This window comes from Mixophyes fleayi, chromosome 1, assembly GCF_038048845.1.
Source record: "Mixophyes fleayi isolate aMixFle1 chromosome 1, aMixFle1.hap1, whole genome shotgun sequence".
NCBI classification, from domain to species: Eukaryota; Metazoa; Chordata; class Amphibia; order Anura; family Limnodynastidae; genus Mixophyes; species Mixophyes fleayi.
In genome coordinates, this window is record NC_134402.1 from 171,697,347 (window position 1) to 171,718,856 (window position 21,510).

General features: G+C 40.3%; 1 protein-coding gene across 1 annotated transcript in view; it reads right to left on the bottom strand.

The window, feature by feature from the left end:
- The window catches only part of FRAS1 (Fraser extracellular matrix complex subunit 1), a 410,417-nt gene that overhangs the window by 10,062 nt on the left and 378,845 nt on the right, over positions 1–21,510 (bottom strand). The window contains exons 58-72 of the mRNA XM_075203987.1: positions 21,254–21,401; positions 20,066–20,271; positions 19,354–19,510; positions 18,817–19,017; positions 17,486–17,673; positions 13,402–13,677; positions 11,445–11,677; positions 10,504–10,664; positions 9,708–9,922; positions 8,948–9,098; positions 8,449–8,556; positions 3,668–3,827; positions 3,312–3,428; positions 2,440–2,606; positions 1,603–1,808 (exon numbers count right to left, since the gene is read on the bottom strand). Of these exons, the coding sequence (XP_075060088.1) occupies positions 1,603–1,808; positions 2,440–2,606; positions 3,312–3,428; positions 3,668–3,827; positions 8,449–8,556; positions 8,948–9,098; positions 9,708–9,922; positions 10,504–10,664; positions 11,445–11,677; positions 13,402–13,677; positions 17,486–17,673; positions 18,817–19,017; positions 19,354–19,510; positions 20,066–20,271; positions 21,254–21,401 (2,694 nt within the window). The remainder of the gene's footprint in view (positions 1–1,602; positions 1,809–2,439; positions 2,607–3,311; positions 3,429–3,667; positions 3,828–8,448; positions 8,557–8,947; positions 9,099–9,707; positions 9,923–10,503; positions 10,665–11,444; positions 11,678–13,401; positions 13,678–17,485; positions 17,674–18,816; positions 19,018–19,353; positions 19,511–20,065; positions 20,272–21,253; positions 21,402–21,510) is intronic.

The window sequence follows — 21,510 nt, forward strand, 5'->3', positions numbered from 1 at the left end:
GCCCGCAAAAAAAAAAATGTGCCTCTTCCTAGAAGAAAACAGTCTAGTGCTGAAATCACTAGTGCTCCACCATATACATCTGAGGAGAGGGTATTGGAGTAAAACATTTTGTAAAATAATTTATTTTGCTGGTGCACTACTGGTCCCGGTAAGACCTGTCAACCCTAAACTGTTTGGGAATTAAAGAACTACAAGTGCCAGCATACTGAAGGCTGCAAAAACATGCTGGCACTAGTACTAGAACTATAAGCACCAGCATGTTCTGGCATCCCATGCCCATTGGGAACTGTATTGCAGCTGCAAATAAATAATGTAAGATAAACACACGGAGTCTGATTCATTAAGGAGAGCAAAGCAAAAACAATGAGTAACTTTGCACCTTGCCAAAACCATGTTGTATTGGAGGAGGAGGGAATTTAAATATGGGGATAGATTTATATTTGGTGTAGGGCATGTGCTAGATAAACTTTAAAGTTCAGTGTAAAAATAAAGCTATCAAGTATTTGTGTGCTACGTGAAAAAAACAGCCAGTGTTTACCTTACATGCTAAATAAACTAAGTTGCACCCCTTACATTGTAACATGGTTTGTCCCGGAGCAAATTTACTACTTTTTTTGCCTTGCTCTCCTTAATGTCTCAGGCCCACTGACACAACCACCACACATCCTTGTTTACCACATTTTTACTGCCCAAAATCCAGGGAAGATCCTGTTTGGTATAACCAGTATGACTTACACTACCACAATGTAATCCATTATTGTGTGTTTTAGTGTGAACGCATTTTGCATCTGCATTTTGGTTGCAAATGCGTTCATACTGTGCATTTGGTCCTTTTTTTAGTCTTTATTATAAAACGACTTAAATATTACTTACATAGATTGCAACACCACAAATACAAGAAATGTGATTCATACATATGTAATAGAGATGAGCGGGCTCGGATTCCGCTAATCCGAGCCCACCCAAACAGTGCGGATCCGAACGGGATCCGAGCACTGTTCGGATATTTCCGGCGGGCAAAAAATTGAAAACGAGGCTCTGTCGTCCAAGTCTCGCGTCGAATCTCGCGAGGGGTGGAAGGAAGTATCCAGAACAATTCCATCTTGTACCTCTTTTTTTGGCATTATGTGCTCAAGCTACCTCGGTGCAACCTTTTGGCCTAAAAACAATATTGTGAGGTGTTCAGAATAGACTGGAAATTAGTAGAAATGATTGTTATTGAATGTTATTGAGGTTAATAATAGCGTAGGAGTGAAAAAAAAACCACAAAACTGGTTTTTAGCACTTTTTATGTTTTTTTCAAAATAATTCCGAATCCAAAACTTTAAATCCGAACCAAAACCTTTCGTCAGGTGTTTTGCGAAACAAATCCGAACCCAAAACCTCAAGCAAATCCAAATCCAAAACACAAAACACCAAAAGTGGCCGGTGCACATCCCTAATATGTAATATGGCAACACCAGTACCCTGTTCAGCATTTATGTAAAAAACAAGAATTCAACATGATTTTCTATATGTAATTTTGTACCTGTATTGTCAATGAGGCACTATAAAAAAGTATTTTACCATTTGGTAAATGTTTTTGGAAGAAACCATGCTTACCAAGAGCAAAAACCGGTGCTTTAAGTTCTTATTAGGTTGAATACAACCATACTGAGGCCCCTCATTATAAATAGTTCCAGTCGGGTCAAAGAAAGGCACATATCCATCTTTCCCAGTGCAGAGGTAAACCTTCTCCAATTGAAGCTTGTATGCAGAATTGAGGTTCTGGTCTGGATTCCAGAGTACTCTTCCATACAGGGTTTGTCCTACAAGAGATTGAACACATGCAACTCATTGACAGTCAGTGACAAATTCTGCAGTTGCATCTGTGCAATATAACTTGTACTGTTGTTTTCCTTTAAACTGAAAACTAGGGCACCCTTTAACAAGAGGTTTGCTGGGTCTACATACACCACCCCATACTTTCTTTTTACTGCCGTATGCATGAGACAAAAATTATTATCTAATGCAGCTAATAACCATTATAGGACACAGAAAGCTGAAAAATAAACATTCAAATTTATATATTTGCAGTGGGAAAGAGATAAAATAAATAAGAAAACCTATGGGCGTTCTGAGTACTGTATACACATGAGCAAACATTTACTACTGTGTACATATATAGGTGAGCTAGCTCACCTTGCCCGAATATGTGAGCAAACCATAAGTGTTCTTCGGTCATTTTTCTTTAGCAGTATATATCATTTTTGCTTTCATTATTTTGCAGAGGAAATAGAGTAGAGCCAAAATATTATTCTCTAATTTATATAATTGCTTTTTTTATTTCAAATTATTTAATGTAAGATTAAAATATTCCAACTTACATAGCTTTTATGAAAATTTAGGTCTGTAACTTGTTTATCACATGAGAATCGATTGTCATGCGTAAGACTTTACCTTTGGAGAAGGCTCCCTTATAGTCCATCTCTGCCAGTGACATTTCAGTCTTGGTGGGATCCATCAAGAAAATCTTTTCATTGTTACACAACTGGAATTCAGTGTTTAATGAATACACTACAGGCACTGGGCGATTAGTCTGCTGAAAGGCAATAGGAATGAGAAATCTAAAGAGAAGAAGAGAAAGACAGTGTAAAGTAACAGAAAATGATGACACATTATATTCTTTTATTATAACCTTTACATTTTTATCTACATTGGAAATCAGATTTCACTCTACATCTCTTACTACCAATATTCATAAACTACAGGCACATGCAGGGGCTGGCTGGGCTGGGGGGCAGGGGGGCATCTGCGCCTGGGCCGCTCCCATAGTGGGCTACCTTGGGCTGGGTCACTAATAGGCTGCTGAGTCGAGCCTTGCCCCCTGGTGTAAAATATGCCAGTCCTCCCCTGGGCACATGTCAATGATAGTCGGAAAGATTTCTAGAAATCTTGTACCACCCACAAATCCACTTCCCCTTTTGAAGGATGCTGTCCTTACTTTTGTAAGACATCTGCCAACTAATTTACTAATCTCCTTAGATATTTGCAGGATACTGTACTGTTACAGGTATCCCCTATATTTATGTATTTTGGAGAGCATCTCTTATTGGACAACTAAAATGATATGAAATTTTGGTAGTGGGGAACATTTATTTTCAATGCACTGCAGACTTCCTGTTTGCAAGTCTTTTAAAGGAGCAGACAGGACACCTCTCTAAGTATGTAACATTAATTTGCACTTAAGTACATAGCAAATGTAAATACAGTGCCAAGCATATCAAACATACAAATGTACTACAAGGCTAAAAGAAAAATAACATTCTGACCTTTCTGGAGCATGGGCTGTGCAGGCCAGGGGTTTATCTCCAGGGTCAACCCAAGGTTGGGTGGGTTGCACGGTACAAGGGATCAGGTAGATGGTATATTCTCCAGAGTAGTCTTTCCTGAAAGCAGAGATATCATTATTGATGAAATATACATAGTTACATAATTGTAAATGAGGGTGGTCTGCAGACTAAGAAGCTATTCTTCTGTATTACAACTTTTATTGAGATATCACACAAAGGCTAGTGTTTATCAAATTTTGCACCTAACTCTTAAGCAATATATGGGTTCCCATTAGTTGTTCCTTTCTCACAAACTGTGGACATTTGCAACTCAATATGTAGTACATGCTCCAAACCTGCTGTATGAGCTAGTAGCTCTCCATAGCTGATATGGAGAGTCAAATGTCTGTGCGCTCCACAAAGGTTGAAGGTCAAATTCAATGCCGCCTAAGTGGTCTGGTGCCATGATACGAGATTTCAGATCAGGCAGAGTGTGGTGCTCCATAACAAACTGACCTATGGAAGAAAATAGATATTTATTTATCATTATGGCAATATTTGCATACACGTCTAATCTATCTGCTGTGCACACATGGATATAAAAGGATAGGCATTGTTTAAAAAGATATACCAGCCTTTATCTGTACTGTATGCCATTACCAGTTGAAATAATAAACTAATGGGTAAAATATGTGTGTTAAACTTCAATACTCTTTATGAACGATACATGAAAATTCTTTTATTTGTCTTTATAAAAGCAAGTGCATTATCATAGCCTATTCCCACAGACGTCACATTCACAAAAGTGCATTTTTACATCAACCTAACATATAACTGACTTACAAAAGATTTATTCTCACATTGAATCTTGCCTAACAAGATAGAAATTTAAAACACTTTTCTTTATGTCTACATAAACATAGAGCATAAGCATTAAGATAAATATGTTGTTCAGTCTTACCCGAACTTTCCACTGCAGCTTTATTACAAAGTAAAGTATAATTATTTCCTAAGCCTCCATCACAAATAATTACAGCCACTTCTAGAACTCTCAACTGACATAGCATTAAAACAGGATTTTTATACTTACGTAAAATCAGTTTCTCTTAGTCCATTGGGGACACCGGGGACATTGGGGTATAGAGTAGGGACAGGGCGATCTGGCACTTTAAATCTGCAGTTAACTAAGCCCTAGCTCCTCCCTCTCTATACCCCACTTCCTGTTTAGCAACTTTATGTTTAACCAAGCCCACAGAAAGCGGAGAAAGAGAGAAAACAGGAACAGAGAAAAAAACAACATTGTCTCAAAAACAAGACAATATGTCAAACTGTAGGAGAAACCAGAGCGTTAAGTGTGGGCGCCTGGTGTCCCCCAATGGACTAAGAGAAATGGATTTTACATAAGTATAAAAATTATATTTTCTCTATCCTTCTTTGCTTCTTTGGGGGACACCGGAGACATTGGGGACATCCCAAAGCCGCTTAGAAATAACGGCATGTAGCACCTTTCTTCCAAAACTTGCATCCTTGGATACAAACACAATAAACTTGTAAAAGCAAATGAATGTGTGTACAGAAAACCACGTGGCCACCCAACACAGCTATTCACTCGAGGCATCATGGTGGTCGCCCAGGCAGCACTCACAGACCTTGTAGAGTGCGCCCGAAGATCATCTGGAAAAGGCTGTCCAGCCCCACTATAAGGCTGATGGATTACTGCTGTAATCCACTGTGCAATAGTCACCTTGAAAGCTGGCCAGCCTCTCGTGTGCATCATAGAGACTCAAAAGATCCTCAGTTTTGCGCACAGTCCTACACACATAAATGTGCAAGTCTCGGACTACATCGAGAGAATGAATAGAAACCCTGTATCCAAAGACCTAGAAGCAGAGATTTGCAAGATAAAGCAGCAGGCTCTGAAACTTCTTGTCGTAGAGATGACCAAAAGTAAAATAGTCTTCCAGGTCAGAAATTTTAAATCTACCCTATCCAAGGATTCAAAAGGCGGATGCTGTAAAGCATTCAACACCAAATTTAAATCCCATGGTGCTACCGCAGGAACATATGGAGGTTGCACATGGAGCACCCCTTGAATGAAAGGGCTGACACCGTACCTTTAAGAGAACTAAGGCGCAACCTCGCGTCTGGGCCATTCTGCAAGAACATAAGCAACCTGGACAAATCGAAAAGAAGAGGTAGGTTATCCCCTTTTCCCAACAGGCAATATATGCTCTCCAGACTCGATAAATCTTGGCTGAACCCGGTTTCCAAGCCCAAGCAAGCATGGTTTGCACCACACGCTTGGAAAAACCCTTAGCTCTTAGGATCATGGCTTCAACAGCCACGTCGTTAAAGCCAGACATTCCAAACCTAGATGACAAAGGGTCCTTGAGTTAATAGGTCTGGGCGTAGTGGCAGACGCCACAACTGACCTCCTGCCATGGAGAGCAAGTCTGTGTACCAAGCCCTCCGAGGCCAATCCGACGCCACTAGAAGAACTGGAACACACTCTCTATTGACCTTTTTTAACACGAGTGGAAGCATGGCTACGGGTGGGAAAAGGTATGCCAAGCGGTATTTCCAAGCAACAGACCTGGCGTCTACTAAGACAGCCAGAGGATCTCTTGCATGAGAGTAGAAGAGGTGGACCTTGTGGTTCAACCGAGATGACATCATGTCAACATCTGGCTGACCCCACCTGTCCACCTACTCGCTTTACACCTCCGGATAGAGGGACCACTTGCCTGTCTTCTTAGGAAATCGGCTTCCCAATTTTCTACTCCCAAAATAGATGGCCATGACTGCCAGAACGTGTGCTTCAGCCCATTGAAAAATCTTGTGCGTCTCTTGCATGGCTAAGAAACTCTTGGTGCCGCCCTGGTGATTGAGCTATGCCACCAATGTGGCATTGTTCGACTGAATCTTTACCACCCTTCACTGCAGCAAATGTTGCATGCTTATTAGAACACAGAACACTGCCTGCAGCTCCAATACATTGATTGGAAGCTTGGATTCCTTCAGAGTTCAAAGACCCTGAAAGCGAGTGTGAAGACAGATGGCACCCCAACCCCGAAGGCTGGCATCCGTTGTGATCAAGGTCCAATCCCAGATCGAGAATGGATGACCACTGCAGAGATTTTGTTTGTGCAACCACCAAAGAAGCGATTGACGCACATGCGGAGATAGGCGGAATACCTGGCCCAATAGATTCATATGGGATTTGTTCCATTTTGACAGAAGTTCCACAAGGAACTCCCATGCATGAAACTGAGCAAACTGGACTGCCTCGATAGTTGATACCATCTTGCCTTGAACTCTCATGCCAAAATGCACAGAGGTCTGTTTTGCCACCAACAGAGATGTCGCCATCTTCTGCAAGGCCAGAAACTTTCCAGAGGTAAGAACACACGCTGTTGTCGGGTGTAGAATAAAAGTCCCAAAAAGATCATCCGCTGAGATGGGATCAATTTGGACTTTTTGAAGTTGAGAATCCATCCGTGGGATTCTAGATTCTGGATCACTACTGGGAAATGAGACAGAAGTACCTCCGGAGACTCGCGTTTAAAAGAAGATCATCCAGGTAAGGGATGATTGTAATCCCCTTGGACCTTAACACAGCAGCCATGACTGCCATGATCTTGGTGAAGATCCGCGGGGCCGTGGCCAGACCAAAGGGAAGAGCCTGAAGTTGGAAATGCTCTGACAGAACCGAAAACCTCAAGAGGGACTGATGACCATCCCAGATGGGAACAAGAAGATAGGCATCCTTAATGTCTAGAGCCATGAAATCTCCCTGTTCCATGCCGTGAATGACCGACCGTAAAGACTCCATCTTGAACCTGGGCACTCTGACTTTGGTGTTCAATGATTTTAGATTCAGAATGGGTCTGAATGAGACGTCTGGTTTTGTCACCAGAAAAAGGTTGGACTAAAATCCTAAACCTTTTTGTGAATCTAGCACCGGAATAATCACTCCGGAAGAAATGAGGGATTGGATCGCTTTTTAAAAAGCCAGCCGCTTTTGTGGACATGCGGGAAAACCTGTAGTAAAGAACTGCCTGGGAGGATGGCCAAAAAGAATGTATTTGTACCCTCAGACCACAACTCCCTGTACCCAGGCATTCGTGGTAGACTAAAATCACTGATCCCTGGACAAGAGAAGGCGGGCTCCCACCACTGGCGGCCGCGGAGAGGCAAAATGCCCGTCACGCGGACTGCTTGACTGCAGGCTTAGCTGCCGGACTACGAGCAGACCTGACCTGAAGCAACAATGGAGGACGGGCACAGCCTGCGGTGACTGTGCCTGGCTCCTAGGAGGGCTAAAACCACTTTGTGAGAGGGGGGCTGGCATTAGAGGCACCTCCACGGCATCTCCGTTCTCCCTCTCCAGACAGCACACTGCGCTTTGTGCTGTGAATACACATAATAGCAGAAGCTGGCAACCACAGCTGCGGCTCTGTATGTCGCCGGCTGTCACATGATCGGAGGCAGAAGATTCACAAATAAATGAAGAATAAGTGAAAATACTGACGATAAATTAAATAGGGCTGCAGTACACCCCACACACAGTCCGATCGCTGGGCACTTAAACTAAACTGGCTAAACAGGAAGTGGAGGGAGGAGCTAGGGCTTAGTTAACTGAAGTTGTAAAGGCATTGCTCATGTAGACTCTCGTCTCCACTCACTCTACTTCCTCCGTTCACTAAGACCATTTTTGTCCAATTTGTACCTAATGTCTCTCTTTACTCCCTCCCTCTATAAGCTCTCACATAATTTATATGTTAGACATGTTTAAGTTACAGTCTGTCTCTCTCTAGTGTATCATAATGAAAGTAACTGTATATTGATTATAGATGTAAAAAGAATAATAATATGGTGTATACCATACTGAAAAACACATTTATTTGTTTCACAAAGTTTTGACACAGGATGTAGAATATGTACAGTAACAATAGCGCATTGCTGTTGAATATGGATAATGGAACAGAAACTGGCTTATTACAAATATTTTTGTTAGGTTAAGAAAATCAAACACGGCTGTAATTATTGAATAGTCATGTACTATTCAGTACAAAACATTAAAACAAATCACCATCTCATCGCAAAATAACATGACAAATAGCAAAATAAAATATACCTCTGAATTTAGCATGAGTTTTAAATTCGATGACCAGACGACCATCTTCACGAATATATATTCTTATGATCTGAAGCCTGGCAGACAAAACACTGTCTGTCTGAATACCTGCATTACACACAAACAACTTCAGGGACCAAATTCATCTAAATCAATCAAGGAATGGTATTCAAGACATAATTCAGAGCAAACTTTATTAAAATATTAATAAAATTATTAAATATCAATAAAAAGTAGTGAATATGCCAGAATTTTCAGAGCACTAAATTCTCATTGGGTGCTTTTATTAGTTATTAATAAACTATGTATATGTATGTATATATAAAGAAACAGTAGAAAGGACTGTCATGTTTTTGGTTCCTTTATTATACTCTAGGCACAACCCTTATAAAATAAAGTCAGTATTGCCAGCCTTACTCTCTTGAAACCTACTGAAAATATAAGTCACTGACACCTGCATTAGGATGCTATGTCTCTACGGTAGACCAGGGCACCTTACCAGTCCTCCACAGCACAGTGTCATAGAAGAATGAGAATTCCATCTCTGTGTGGTGCTCCAAAGAGGCCCATCCCCGTGGTGCGGTCACATATATGTAGGACACATAGAGGGGCACGTGAACCGTCAGGAAAGACTGGGCTGAGTCTCTCACCTATCATGGATCGGAAATCATGTGTAAATATCATTTCACAGTAATAAACCCATTTGTAAATCAGTGATGGTAACTGACGGGGGAAAATTCGATTACATGCAAAGTCCCATTGGAGCCTCGGGCGATGAGACTCTGCGGGATGTTAGGCTTGAGAGAGGTGCTTGGAAAAAGCAGCAATCTGTTACTTCCCCTAATACCCTAAAGCGCACCCACCAGGTGTATATCACGCAACTGTCTGACGGGACATCGCTTGTAATTGAATCTGCCCCATTGAGTATTAATACAAATATGAACCATACTTCCGCCATATTGCTGTATTTGAGAATGTATCTATAAATGTACTTGCTCGGTATTCTTGTAACAGCAACACTTTAGCATACTGCACGGTATGCCTCACAACTAGTCTGAGACATGATATGCCTCAAGTCTAGTCTGAACATAGGACAAACCAATAGTAGATGACTCTGCATCTTACCAGCATTTATGCTAGGTTAACTCCAATAACACCAATAAATAAGTGCTTATATTATTACTTTCTACCCTCTGTGCCTCCAACTTATATTTGTGATCATTATAAGGTTCAATGCAAGCTTTATACTAGGGCTGCACCTGAAAGTCCGCTGTCACGGCTCCACCACAGACATCTATAAGTTCTGTCATGTCATAGTATGCATCAAATGTCCAAATGCAGCTCTTCAGATTGAGGTGTTTGTACAGCTGCACTGTCTTTGGTTCCCTGACATTGGGATCAAATTGATATTGACGATCATAGCCAGGACCCACAGCGATGCTGTCATATGTTACTTCGTCCAAGAATCCTGCTTCTGGAAAACAAAAGCCAACAGCAAAATAAGATACTGTAGCAAGAATGCTTCTGTGCAGGCCTAGATAGCAATGTGGCATATACCATAAGGGCCAGTGTGTCTGAGAGTATTAGTGGACAGCTCAGAGCCCCCAGTCTTATTTAAATGTATTGATTATTCTCATTTAGTTCCCCAGCCCTGCTTTTAGTAACATAGTTGTGTGCTGCATTCACTGCGTCTTCTTCATTCAGCCTATACTACTTGGATGGCCATGCAAAAATATAAGGAAAGAGATGTGAACTACCCAGTGAATGGTGCTGCCTTTCTTTAAGATCATTAAAGTAAAAAAAGATTTTTTGTTTCAGGCACATACATGTGGGCAGGTGAGCTTTGTATACCAGGACTGCATATTAGTGCCCATCTGTAGTGAAAGCACAGAGATGGTGAATGGCAACAACACACTACATGTGAAATGTGGCAAATAAATTTATGCTTCTATTTTACTGTTTACTTTTGAACTACAGATATCCTTGCACGTTCTTGGAATTGACAAACAAAAACCACATGGAATATTAAGTCAACGTAGTCCGCAATTACATTACCAGAAATGCCTCTCAAGTCACGGATGGTGACAAGATTTGAGCATACATGTTGGTGCCGGTAAACAGACTCGGACAGCAGGAAGTGCAGGTTGTGCAGTGGCATAGTAGAAATGAGGGGTAGCATGCCGTCTTGGTGTGGTATCTGCACAGAGATATGAATCCTAGGAGGAAAAATAATTGCAAGTAAAATTGTGTGTATGGTGCGCATTTAGAAACCAAAAGATAAACTATGAACGGCACTATTTACTTCTTATTGTACCCCAAACTCCAAACCACCCGTCAACAGTACCAAACAACAATAAATTACAAATAATAAACCTCAGTAAGTTCATTCATTAGTGTATTTACAGTTAAAAACATATAGGAGTTGTTATCATGGTTGCCAACTGTCAGTAAATTTAGTGAGAGTCAGTAAAATGAGTAACATTTTTACCCATCCACAATTTAAAAATAAAAATAAAAAAATGCTCCCTATTAAAATGCTTCACTATACACAGTATTAGTAGGTGACAAGTGATCAGCGTTATCAGCAACTGGTAAACAGTAATGGGAGGAGCTGTGGAGGTAAAATATATAATCTGCACATTCTGATGTCAGAGGGTACCCATTATACAAATCATTATAGAAACATCCACTCTGCATATTTGTATTGCAGATGTGGGGGTTGCATACAATTCTCCTCCTGTTTAATGCACTAATTGTATCTCTGTTCTTTTCTCAGGGCTAACCCTTGTCTATAAACCTATGAGCAGCCCCCCTGCACTGTGGTAGACCCAATTAAATATTTTGCTGTAAGCCTTTATTAACGAAAATGCTACCGGCGAATTGATATGACAGAGCTAATCTCTGCCAAACTGTTTCTGGATTTTTGATCGTATACGTTATTTTGATTCTACTTCACAGGAGATGTTTTAGCTCAGTAACCAGCTGAAATCGCATACCTGTTGGGATGTTCTTTGTGTTTGACATCCAGATATTTCAGTGTTGCAATAAAAGACTGAGCCTGGAACCCTCTTGCAGTGCCCGCCACCACTGGCGTATGGCAGATGGCATTGTCTGTTCCTATTGTCACTATATTGCTTCTCAGTGGCATTCCCACATGTCCAGCCTTGTCCACTGCTTTGGCAACACATCGGACATGGAAACGTCTGCTGAAATAAATACTGTCCAGCACCTTTTTAACATGGAAAATAAAAAACAGAGGTCACATCTACTTGAAAACTAGTAGCAGTATAATATATACACATATACTTTATATTAATAAGATAAACCTGATTTGTTTTCATTAATTGTAATACTTTGTTCCTGCTTTCCATTAATTGAATATGTTGCTGGGTTACCAACCAAAATACTAAATGGGAGAAGCATCAGAACAAGAGTAACATGGGTGACATTGATGAGGCGTTACTGGTGAATTAACAGAATGTATTCAAATCACATGATGTTTTTCTTTCATATTATGTTGAGTACAGCTGCTATTTCTATGTACTGGTTACATGAAAATGAGGATGAAGAATAAGTGATTATTCTTATTCAACTTTGTGAGCTTGAAGTTCTAAATTTAAAAATGGAAAATAATATTTCAGTGACCTCACTTACTACAACAAATCAATACACTGATGACACGTGTAGAAAACAACATTGAAAATCACGCAGTAGTATAGTTCAAGATCCCTGGTACAAATATGTGGCAGAGTCCCCCCAAACCTGCCTTCACTGTCGCCATTGCGGAGTGTGTAATGCAGCTTGAGGCTACAATGCGTACAGGGTATGGAAGCAGCAATGAACAGGGGTTCCTCTGTACATATAGCCCAATGCACAGTGATCACTCTCATTGCACAGAGATCCCATCGCTGCAGAGAAACCTCCTTCCCCAAGGAACAAAAATCCTCTCCACTATAGATACAACTCAACCCCAAATCTCATAACTTTATACATTATGAGTATCTGCCCCACTCAGGGCCCATACAGTACTGTGAGCACCTCTCTGATCACAGATGTTCCCAGTGCCATGAATATCTCTCTGATGACAGATGCACATCAGAGACATGTAGAGGCTATGGATGGAAGTAGATAAACCGTGCCAATGGAATGCTGAACACAGGTCCTGCTACCTAGTCTGACAGGGAGACAGGGTTGGGGTAGGGAATCGGAGCCTGGGTACCTGTAGTGAGTGTCTGTGCAGGTGCCAAAATACATGTCTGGTAAGTGATGGTGAGTCACTGTATGGGCCTATCGGAACCAAGCTTGACTGATGAAACCCTAGATGCCACACCACTGGGTAAGGTGGAATAAATACTGGCAGATCACACTCTGTGTGAAAATCCTTCACATTTTACAGACACCACAATACAGCTCTACACAATACAGCTCTACAAAAGGTACTTTTTTCTTTTCATGTTAAAACTGAATTTTAGGTATTGAATTGGCACTACTGTTTTCTGTGAATACAGTGCAAATGTCCTATATTTTGTAATAGGATGTATAAAGATATCTCATAGCTGTTATTACAGTCATATTTCTGAGAGACTGACACTTACATTAGGTGTTTTGCCAAAGGCAAGAAGCATCATTTATGCTCACCCTTCCCACGCATGTCACATGGACTATCTTGGAAATGGTCCACAATTCAAAGCATAATTATCAATGAAAACAAAGCACACCCAGGTATGATGATACTTTTTATAAACAGCTTATCAGGGCGAACAACATTTATCTACAGTTGGCTGCCCTGAACGATGTGCTTGTAAACCATATTTATTGAAAAATGCCACCGTGGAGTCTGGTGGTGACTTTGAACTGTGCTACAACCCTAAGGTCTTGTAAGGATATCCGTGGAAGTGTTTGCAGCAGATCTGTTAATAAATCATAATCACTGGAATTACGGTTGGTACTCACCATGTGATTTACACCAGTAAAAGGGGTGGTATCAGTCACTGTCTCAAAGGGAGATCTAGCCCCATTGGAATCAGTGGGTGCTGCCACTTCCCAGCTGAACAAGATGGTGGACTGGTTGATTCCGGCCTCCTCACACCGCTCCCTCATCACAGAGTATTTTGGAAAGTGTGGGTCACATGGGGTGACACATATCAGGGGGTACCCAGGAGACGGGGATTTCTTTACGCCCTCCTTTGTGACTTCCTCCACATTGTCATAGTCAGCCAAGGATACAACCTGAGGGCAAATTCAAAGAGCAACTTAAATTGTACCCATAACATGCACACAGTGGATAAAGCCATTTTGTAGGCTGACACAATATTAAGCCAGTAAGAACAGGCGTCAATACAGAGGCACAAGGCACATGGTTCCTACTGAAAGTATAGACTGCATTATCATGAATTTTGGTTCAGATGTAAGATGGCTACCTCCACTGTGTGTAGGCAACCGGTACACTTTAAAGATTAAATACATTACCATTCACTAGTCGTATGCATGGAGAAGTGCACAAACTGCAACATAACAAATACATAATGACATAATGACCCAGGCTCTGTCTGACAGGTTAATGGTAAAATTACAGCCTTTCATTTAATTAACTTTGCTACAAGTAATTTAATGTGATCATTTCATGACGATATTAAACTCTGAGGATAAGCAATAAATGCGACAGACAGCAACAGGTGACATTACAAGTTAGGCAATTCTTCTGAATTTACATATATTTTGAGATAACAGTACATTCATTTTAATTACCTATGGTACAGGTAATGACTCATATCTAACTGCACAGTGAATTCTATCAATAATTCATATTTTTATGAGCAAACCAATCCTCCTCCCAGCTCCACAATAGTATAAGATTTATAAGCCACCGTAATTATGCAGAGTAAATATTTATTTCAAGAGAAACAGTATACAAAAGAAAAAGTCTGACTATTATTAAGCAAGTAAAAGGTCAGCAGCAAGTATACATGGAAAGGAAAATATAAATATTGTATTATGGGAAGGCTATAATAACCTCTCCTCTTCCTAGAACAATAATTAACCTTTACTACTGAGAATAACTCCTGTTGGGACCCATATAGCTACAGTATGTTTCAGGAAAGACTGTGTTATAGAAGAGTAGAAGGCAACTGAGCATTTACCGGAAGGGAAATATTGTAGATGTGAAACAAGACTGTATTTGTTAAAGTTCATCAGAACGTCACAGGGATTACGATCCTCTAGAACTGGCAATACTCCCAAACGCTACTCAATCACAATATATATTCATTTGTTTACACTGGAGTTCATTTATGAAGTTCCAAATCAGCATAAGTATGGCCATGCGCCTGGTTTTGCACCAAGGCACACAGATTTGTGGCGCACAAAGGTTTGAGGAGCAGATGTTTGCACGGCAAAGGAGAGGAGTTGGGTGGAGCGAGGGTGTAACTTGCAAAGAATGGAGTGGACAAAAAGAATGAAAGGAAGTTTGTTAAAAATTGGGTGCACAATAACTCAGTAATAATGTTGTAGAATATTCTGCTAGGAGGAACGTCTGGTAATTACAAAAATATTACTTTTATTAGCGTTATCTACAATCATACAATAAGCTTTAACTCTAAGATAATAAGGGGTTAAAATGAGACATACCAGCTATTTTAAGACACATTGTTTGTTTGATCACCAGCACTTTTCTTTTCCTTCTTTTAGATATTTCACTGTATTAAATTGGTTGTTACCATTTTTAAAGATACTAATAAAAGTTATATTTTAGTAATTACCAGACGTTCCGCCTAGTAAAATATTCTACAACATTATTACTGAGTTATTGTGCACCCAATTTTTAACAAACTTCCTTTCATTCTTTTTGTACATTGTATTCAAGTTTTTGGTAGCACGCTGATGAAGTCTTATATAAGAACCACTAGACAATTGTGGTGTTATGACATGTTACTTTGGGGAATATAACTCTGAATAATTGGTGCAATACAATCTCTCTGTTTACTTCTATAGAAAGTATGGAGTGGACCCTGCTGTTAATGGTATTGAGGAACAAAGCAAAAACGAGATTTAATTTTGCAGAACATGATTACTGAAGCAAGAATAAAGAGGCGGGTGGAAAAAAAAGTGCATTTTAGTGGCGATCCTTCCAATGCAGACAGACACAAGAAAATGTAAATTTTAGTGGCGATCCTTCCAATGCAAACAGACAAGAAAATGTAAATTTGACATCAGGTCAGAGGTGTCAAGGCAAGCGCTACTATTACACAATCTTAAGTGGTTGCTTAGGGAGTCAAAGATTAGGCTTTCTCTTAAGGATTTTTGGATGACTTCATTCATAAAAGGCTGCATTCATGTTGGATGTCAAATACTATTGACAGTTTCTTCATAGGGTTTAATGAATGAGCCCTAGTTTAATACTGTATTCAGGAATGTGAATGACTCTCTGTGATTGTTGATAATCAGGGCCTGATTAAGGGTTCTGGCCGCCCTAGGCTAATACGGCCGCAGCGCCCCCCCCCTCCTCCGAATATATAGGTGTATAGGAACACTCCTGAATATGAATGTTCAGGTGTATTCTCCAGCATTCAAATTTAGACAGATTGTGCCATTGTCTCTTACCTGTCCTTGCTCTTCTCTCTTGCAACTTTGTTATCCTCTCGCTGGCTTCTGGAAAGTTGGCGTCCTTTTTTGAAAATGCAAAAATGTATTATAATGCAAACCCTGAATGATTAGGCCCTTTAGTTAAAACAAAACACTCCATTATGGCCAGCTAAAAGTACCCCATTGGACAGACATATATAAGCAATATCTGAATATTTGTTGTCAATCAAATACAAACCTCTACCAGCCCCATCTCACTAATATTTAGTATTCTAGTGATTGCTGAGACCACCCATGTGACCACCACACAATCATGAGATTCTGCCCCCCAAAGCTGCTCTATTTTTTAAATACCCCCTGCAGCCATTTTCCTTAACCAAACCCCCCCCCCCCCGCACAGCCATTTTCCTTAACCCCTGCTGCAGCCATTTTCTTTACCTCCCACCCTGCATCCATCCCCCTTGCAGCTATTTTCCTTACCTCCACTCTGCTAGCTAGCTATCCCCCGCCCCGTCACATCAAAACTCCCCCAGTCACATATATCAGCCCCCCTCCTCTGCCCTCCTTCATACATATCAACCTCTCTACCTCCCTATAGATTTTCATGGCAGCCCCCCCCTCCCACCCTATAGATTTGTATAACAGTCCCCCTCTCCCTCCCTATACATATGCATGACAGTCCCCCCTCTCCCTCCCTATAGATATGCAGGGTAGTCCCCCCCCCTCCCTATAGATATGCAGGGTAGTTCCCCCCCTCCCTATAGATATGCAGGGTAGTTCCCCCCCTTCCTATAGATATGCAGGGCAGTTCCCCCTCCCTATAGATATGCAGGGCAGTTCTCCCCCTCCCTATAGATATGCAGGGCAGTTCCCCCCCTCCTTATAGATATGCAGGGCAGTTCCCCCCCCCCTCCCTATAGATATGCAGGGCAGTTCCCCCCCTCCCTATAGATATGCAGGGCAGTTCCCCCCCCTCCCTATAGATATGCAGGGCAGTTCCCCCCCCTCCCTATAGATATGCAGGGCAGTTCCCCCCTTCACTTACCTGTAGTTGTGCCAGCGTCGCTCCTCTCCTCAGATCAGCAGATAGGAAGTGAAGACGTCCTGCTTCCTGTCTGCTGCACAGCAACAGGCAGCCTGGCGATTGGCTGTGTGTTGCTAACCACTGACCACCAATGCTTTTGATCGTCGAGCCCTCCACCCCCCCGCGGCGATCCCCAGCGGCGACCCCCCCCCTCCCCCACCCCGAAAAAAAAAATGAATGAAGAAAAAAAAAAAATTAAAAAAAAAAAAAAAATTAATTTTTTTTTTAAAAAAATAAAAAAGTTAAAAAATACCCACAGTGCAGCGCCCCCCGGGACCCAGCGCCCCAGTCTGCAGCCTGGTCAGCCTAGTGGTTGATCAGGCCCTGTTGATAATATTTGTAACATCATTCATTTAATGATGCAGTACTTACTAAAGGTGGTGATGGTAATATAAGACTTCCGGCTGCCTGCTGGTCCAGAATAGTGACGGTTGCAGTTGTGATATCCCCAAGCACGGCTTCCACAGGATCATCTGGTCCAAGAACCAGTGAAAAGGATTCATGCCACTCCCTGTCTTCATTTGACAAGATTTCCACCTTAAAAAAGATGTGGTCAACACCTGCAGATAATGAAGGATATAGACATATGTTAATGTACATGGGTTTTTTCTTATTTTCTTTGCTAGAAAATAAAAGCTTGGTTTATTTGGCTTACATTTAGTGAAATTTAGTGATATAAATAAACTATGCAATATCTCGAAAAACAGTGTCATTGATGTAAGTGCTACCTAAACAACTGATTGGTGGAAACAATTTTCATACTTCTATTATTATTATGTTTATATTACTGCTAAAACACAATGGTTCTTTTTAATTGGCTGCAAATGCCAGAGGAGGATCACTGTCCAATTTTAATTAAAGAGATTTTGCACTTGAAATAAGTAGTCAGAACATGTCTAGCGTCACTGATGTCTGGGTCCTGGACATGAATGTGCAAAGGCTTACAGAGGTCCAACATGCACGGTATTGATCCTACCGATGTCGACAAGATCACTATTGGGTATCATGGTCATCTTGGTGCCATGCCTACAGAGATAATGAGTCAACTATGAGCGGTATGGTCACGCAGAGGGTATCATTGCTGCCCTACAGCACTGGGTCCATGGGCTCTATTCTGACCATGGCCCTATCTGTGGAGTTTGTATGTTCTCCCTCTGATTGTGTGGGTTTCCTCTGGGTGCTACAGTTTCCTCCCACACTCCAAAAACATAATGTGACTGTGTTGTATGACAGAGAATTTAGACTGTAAGCTGCAATGGGACAAAGATTTCTGAAAAGCACTGCTTAATATGTTGGCGTTTTATCAATAAAAGTTTATAACTTTGGTCCAAAATTGCAGCCTGTGTAACCAAGATTAGTTCCTTCTACTCAGATTTACAATTTGTATTTCTACAACAGAACTGATGGTTTGAATAATTTTACATGTCTTGAGATAAATACATATAAAAATTAAATTACAGGCACAATAAAATACAAATGACAAGTCATAAAATACAGAATGTAACCTTATAAATGGCCTGGGACTAAATGATAAAAGAAAATAAAAAGTAAAAAACACAAATAAAACAAATATTAAAGATAATTTACAAAATGTACTACAGACATGTGAATGTGTTTCATTTACAAGATAAGACACAAATATATATCTGTCAATTATTTGATTTATATATTAACTACCTGAGTTGTTTGTAAATATTACTCACCAGGACTGAATTTTAGAACCCGGCTTTTTGGATAATAATCAACTCCTGACTGAGCAGATCCATCTCTTGTGCTACAACGGACCTTGGATGTCCTGTTCTGGTCTCCCCGTCTGATCACCTTGATGTTTAAATTAGCTACTCCATCTGGTTCCTGAGGTTCTCGAATTTGATAAGTAGACTCCTCGAATTCAATGGTTGGTGCTATGGGTAGAAAAACAATACTAAATCATGATAATTATAAAGCTTAATTAATAAAATAGTACGATGTTATATTACTTGGTAAACTGTATTATATGTGCCTACAAAAAAAAAGAAATTTCAGAAAGTACAGTGCTAGGATTTATTTGATATTAATGTTAGACTTTATTTCTCCATTTAAAAGCACACAAAATTATGTAACTAGTAATGATACATGGATATCATCAGAAAAAGTACAAACTTTTACTTTTTTAAAAAAAATATTTAAATAAATAGCAAAGTTTAGTTACATTTAAATGTATTTATGGGTAATAGTCCTCTTGTAAGGATAACACTCACCATCCTCATCGTTTGAAATAGTAATGGTGGCCATGTCGGTCTTCCCAACTCTCGCTCCACTCCAGTGATTACCAAGGGGATTACTGAGGTAGATCTTAAACTGCTCTTCTGGCTCAAACACTGAGTCATCATTGATTAATACTGTACAATTTTTCAACTGTTGAAAGGGATGCATAATTATATATACCATGTTCTTTTCAGGATTGCTCAATAGTACATGTATCAATAAGAACAGTTAGATGACATCATGGAGTTGACAACTTTTAAAGAAATTATTCTTTATAGAAAGTACCAGTCCCACCCACCTTCCTCTTAGCACTTGGATCCCTGACCCCACTTCTTCTACACCTACTGCTTTGTTTTAGAAGAAAAGCAGAAAGCTTTCATCACTTGCAGATTAAACCTGTCTTAGAGATTCAGTTTGCTAGACCAGAAGGAGTGGAGTGAATATGGCACCTGACTGGATGGCAATGGCTCTTGTCCAATCAGGTTCTGCATTCAGCACACACTTCCCACCTCGATGGATATAAATCCTCTACTTGGTCTTCTCCTCAAAAGTCAAAGCCCTCTGCTCCTCTTCCTATTCAATATTGTGATCCACACTATGCTCTTAGGAGATACATGGAGAGGTCTAATAATAAAGATGGAGGGTTTTCAAAAGTGACCTGTTTAATACTTAATAACAGAAACTAGTCATTAAAGAGCTGCTTACTTTTTCTCCCTTCAGAAATATTATACGGGCATCATCAGAATTTCTTCTTTCTTCAAAGTCATCCATCACATGAGCAGACTGAGACTGTGTGTAGCAACGTACTGAAGACTCATAACTTAAATCTCCAGTACGTAGGACAGGAACATGCAGTAATGCATCCTTCTCCTTTACCGTGAACAGGTCCTTAATGAACTGCATGCTGGGAACTGGAGTGAAAGAAGGGAAACCCTGCTTAGAATTACATCGTAAGATATGGCAACAGAACAGCAGATTACTTAAATGGCATATTTCCTACACTTTATCTAGGAAACGTTTGTATGGAGCTCAAAGCGGTGACTACAGGGAATATTTATTAAACATAGAAAAGCCCTATCTCCAGCAAAAATAGGTGTTGTGTCTGAAAACAAAGTCTTAGCTTATGCTGCTACTAATGCTGCCCACACATGCTCAGATCCAAATCTGTGACCTGATCACTGAATTACTTGATCAGCATCCAGCTTGGCCAAACACGTAGGATTAAACATACATATCTAGCAGCAGACTGCACTAATTAGCAGAATTTACAATATTCACAATAAAAATCCATATTCTATCCCTCATCAGATTTGCACTGATTTGTATCACACACAATCAACTGTTTAATCTGATCACTCAATGTGTAAAAATAGTCAAGCAGCACAACCTGATCATCCCATGTGCAAACAAAAAATGGAGGTTAACATCTAGTGGGATTTAAAAGTACTCTAGCAAGCAGCAAAGTGGATTCCTGCTATTTGAATATTTGGGAATATGAGTAGTTAGGAAATATGAGTAGTTTGCCTTTGTAAGCAGCTTCTGAAGACTGATCTTGCAGAGGTATCACCAGCATTTATTAAACAGTTACAGCTATTATATAATGAAAGTTGTTCATTTCAATATATAAACTCACAATAATAAATGTTATTTTTTTTGTTTCAACATTTAACAACTTTGATGAGCATGTGATGTTTCTACAACTCAGCAACAACATGATATTTGAAAGCTTTTATATAATTAGGATGCCATTTACATGCTAAAACATGGATCAGTGTATTAGGATAGACTAAAAATTGTTAATTTAATTAGACCAGAATAGAAATTGCTGGACATGAAAATTCTCTCTTTGGTGCCACCCCCGTCCCTTTCTAAGTACAGTACAGAGTATCATACCGTCCTGAAAGGTATCGTTGATAGTAACTGTTGCCTGAAACGGTTTGGTGAGTTCAGTCCCTTGTGCAGAGCTGAGGAACACCACAAATGTCTCTAATCTTTCAATCACCGGGTGCTGGGTGTCATCCAGTATCGACAGAGTGCAGTGCTGTAATGTGGAAATAAATGGCATATTATATATCCTGCTAGTTTCATAGATAAGGCTTACTTGGAATGCCTGTAAACTGTGAATAAACATGCTACGATAAAAAAAAAAA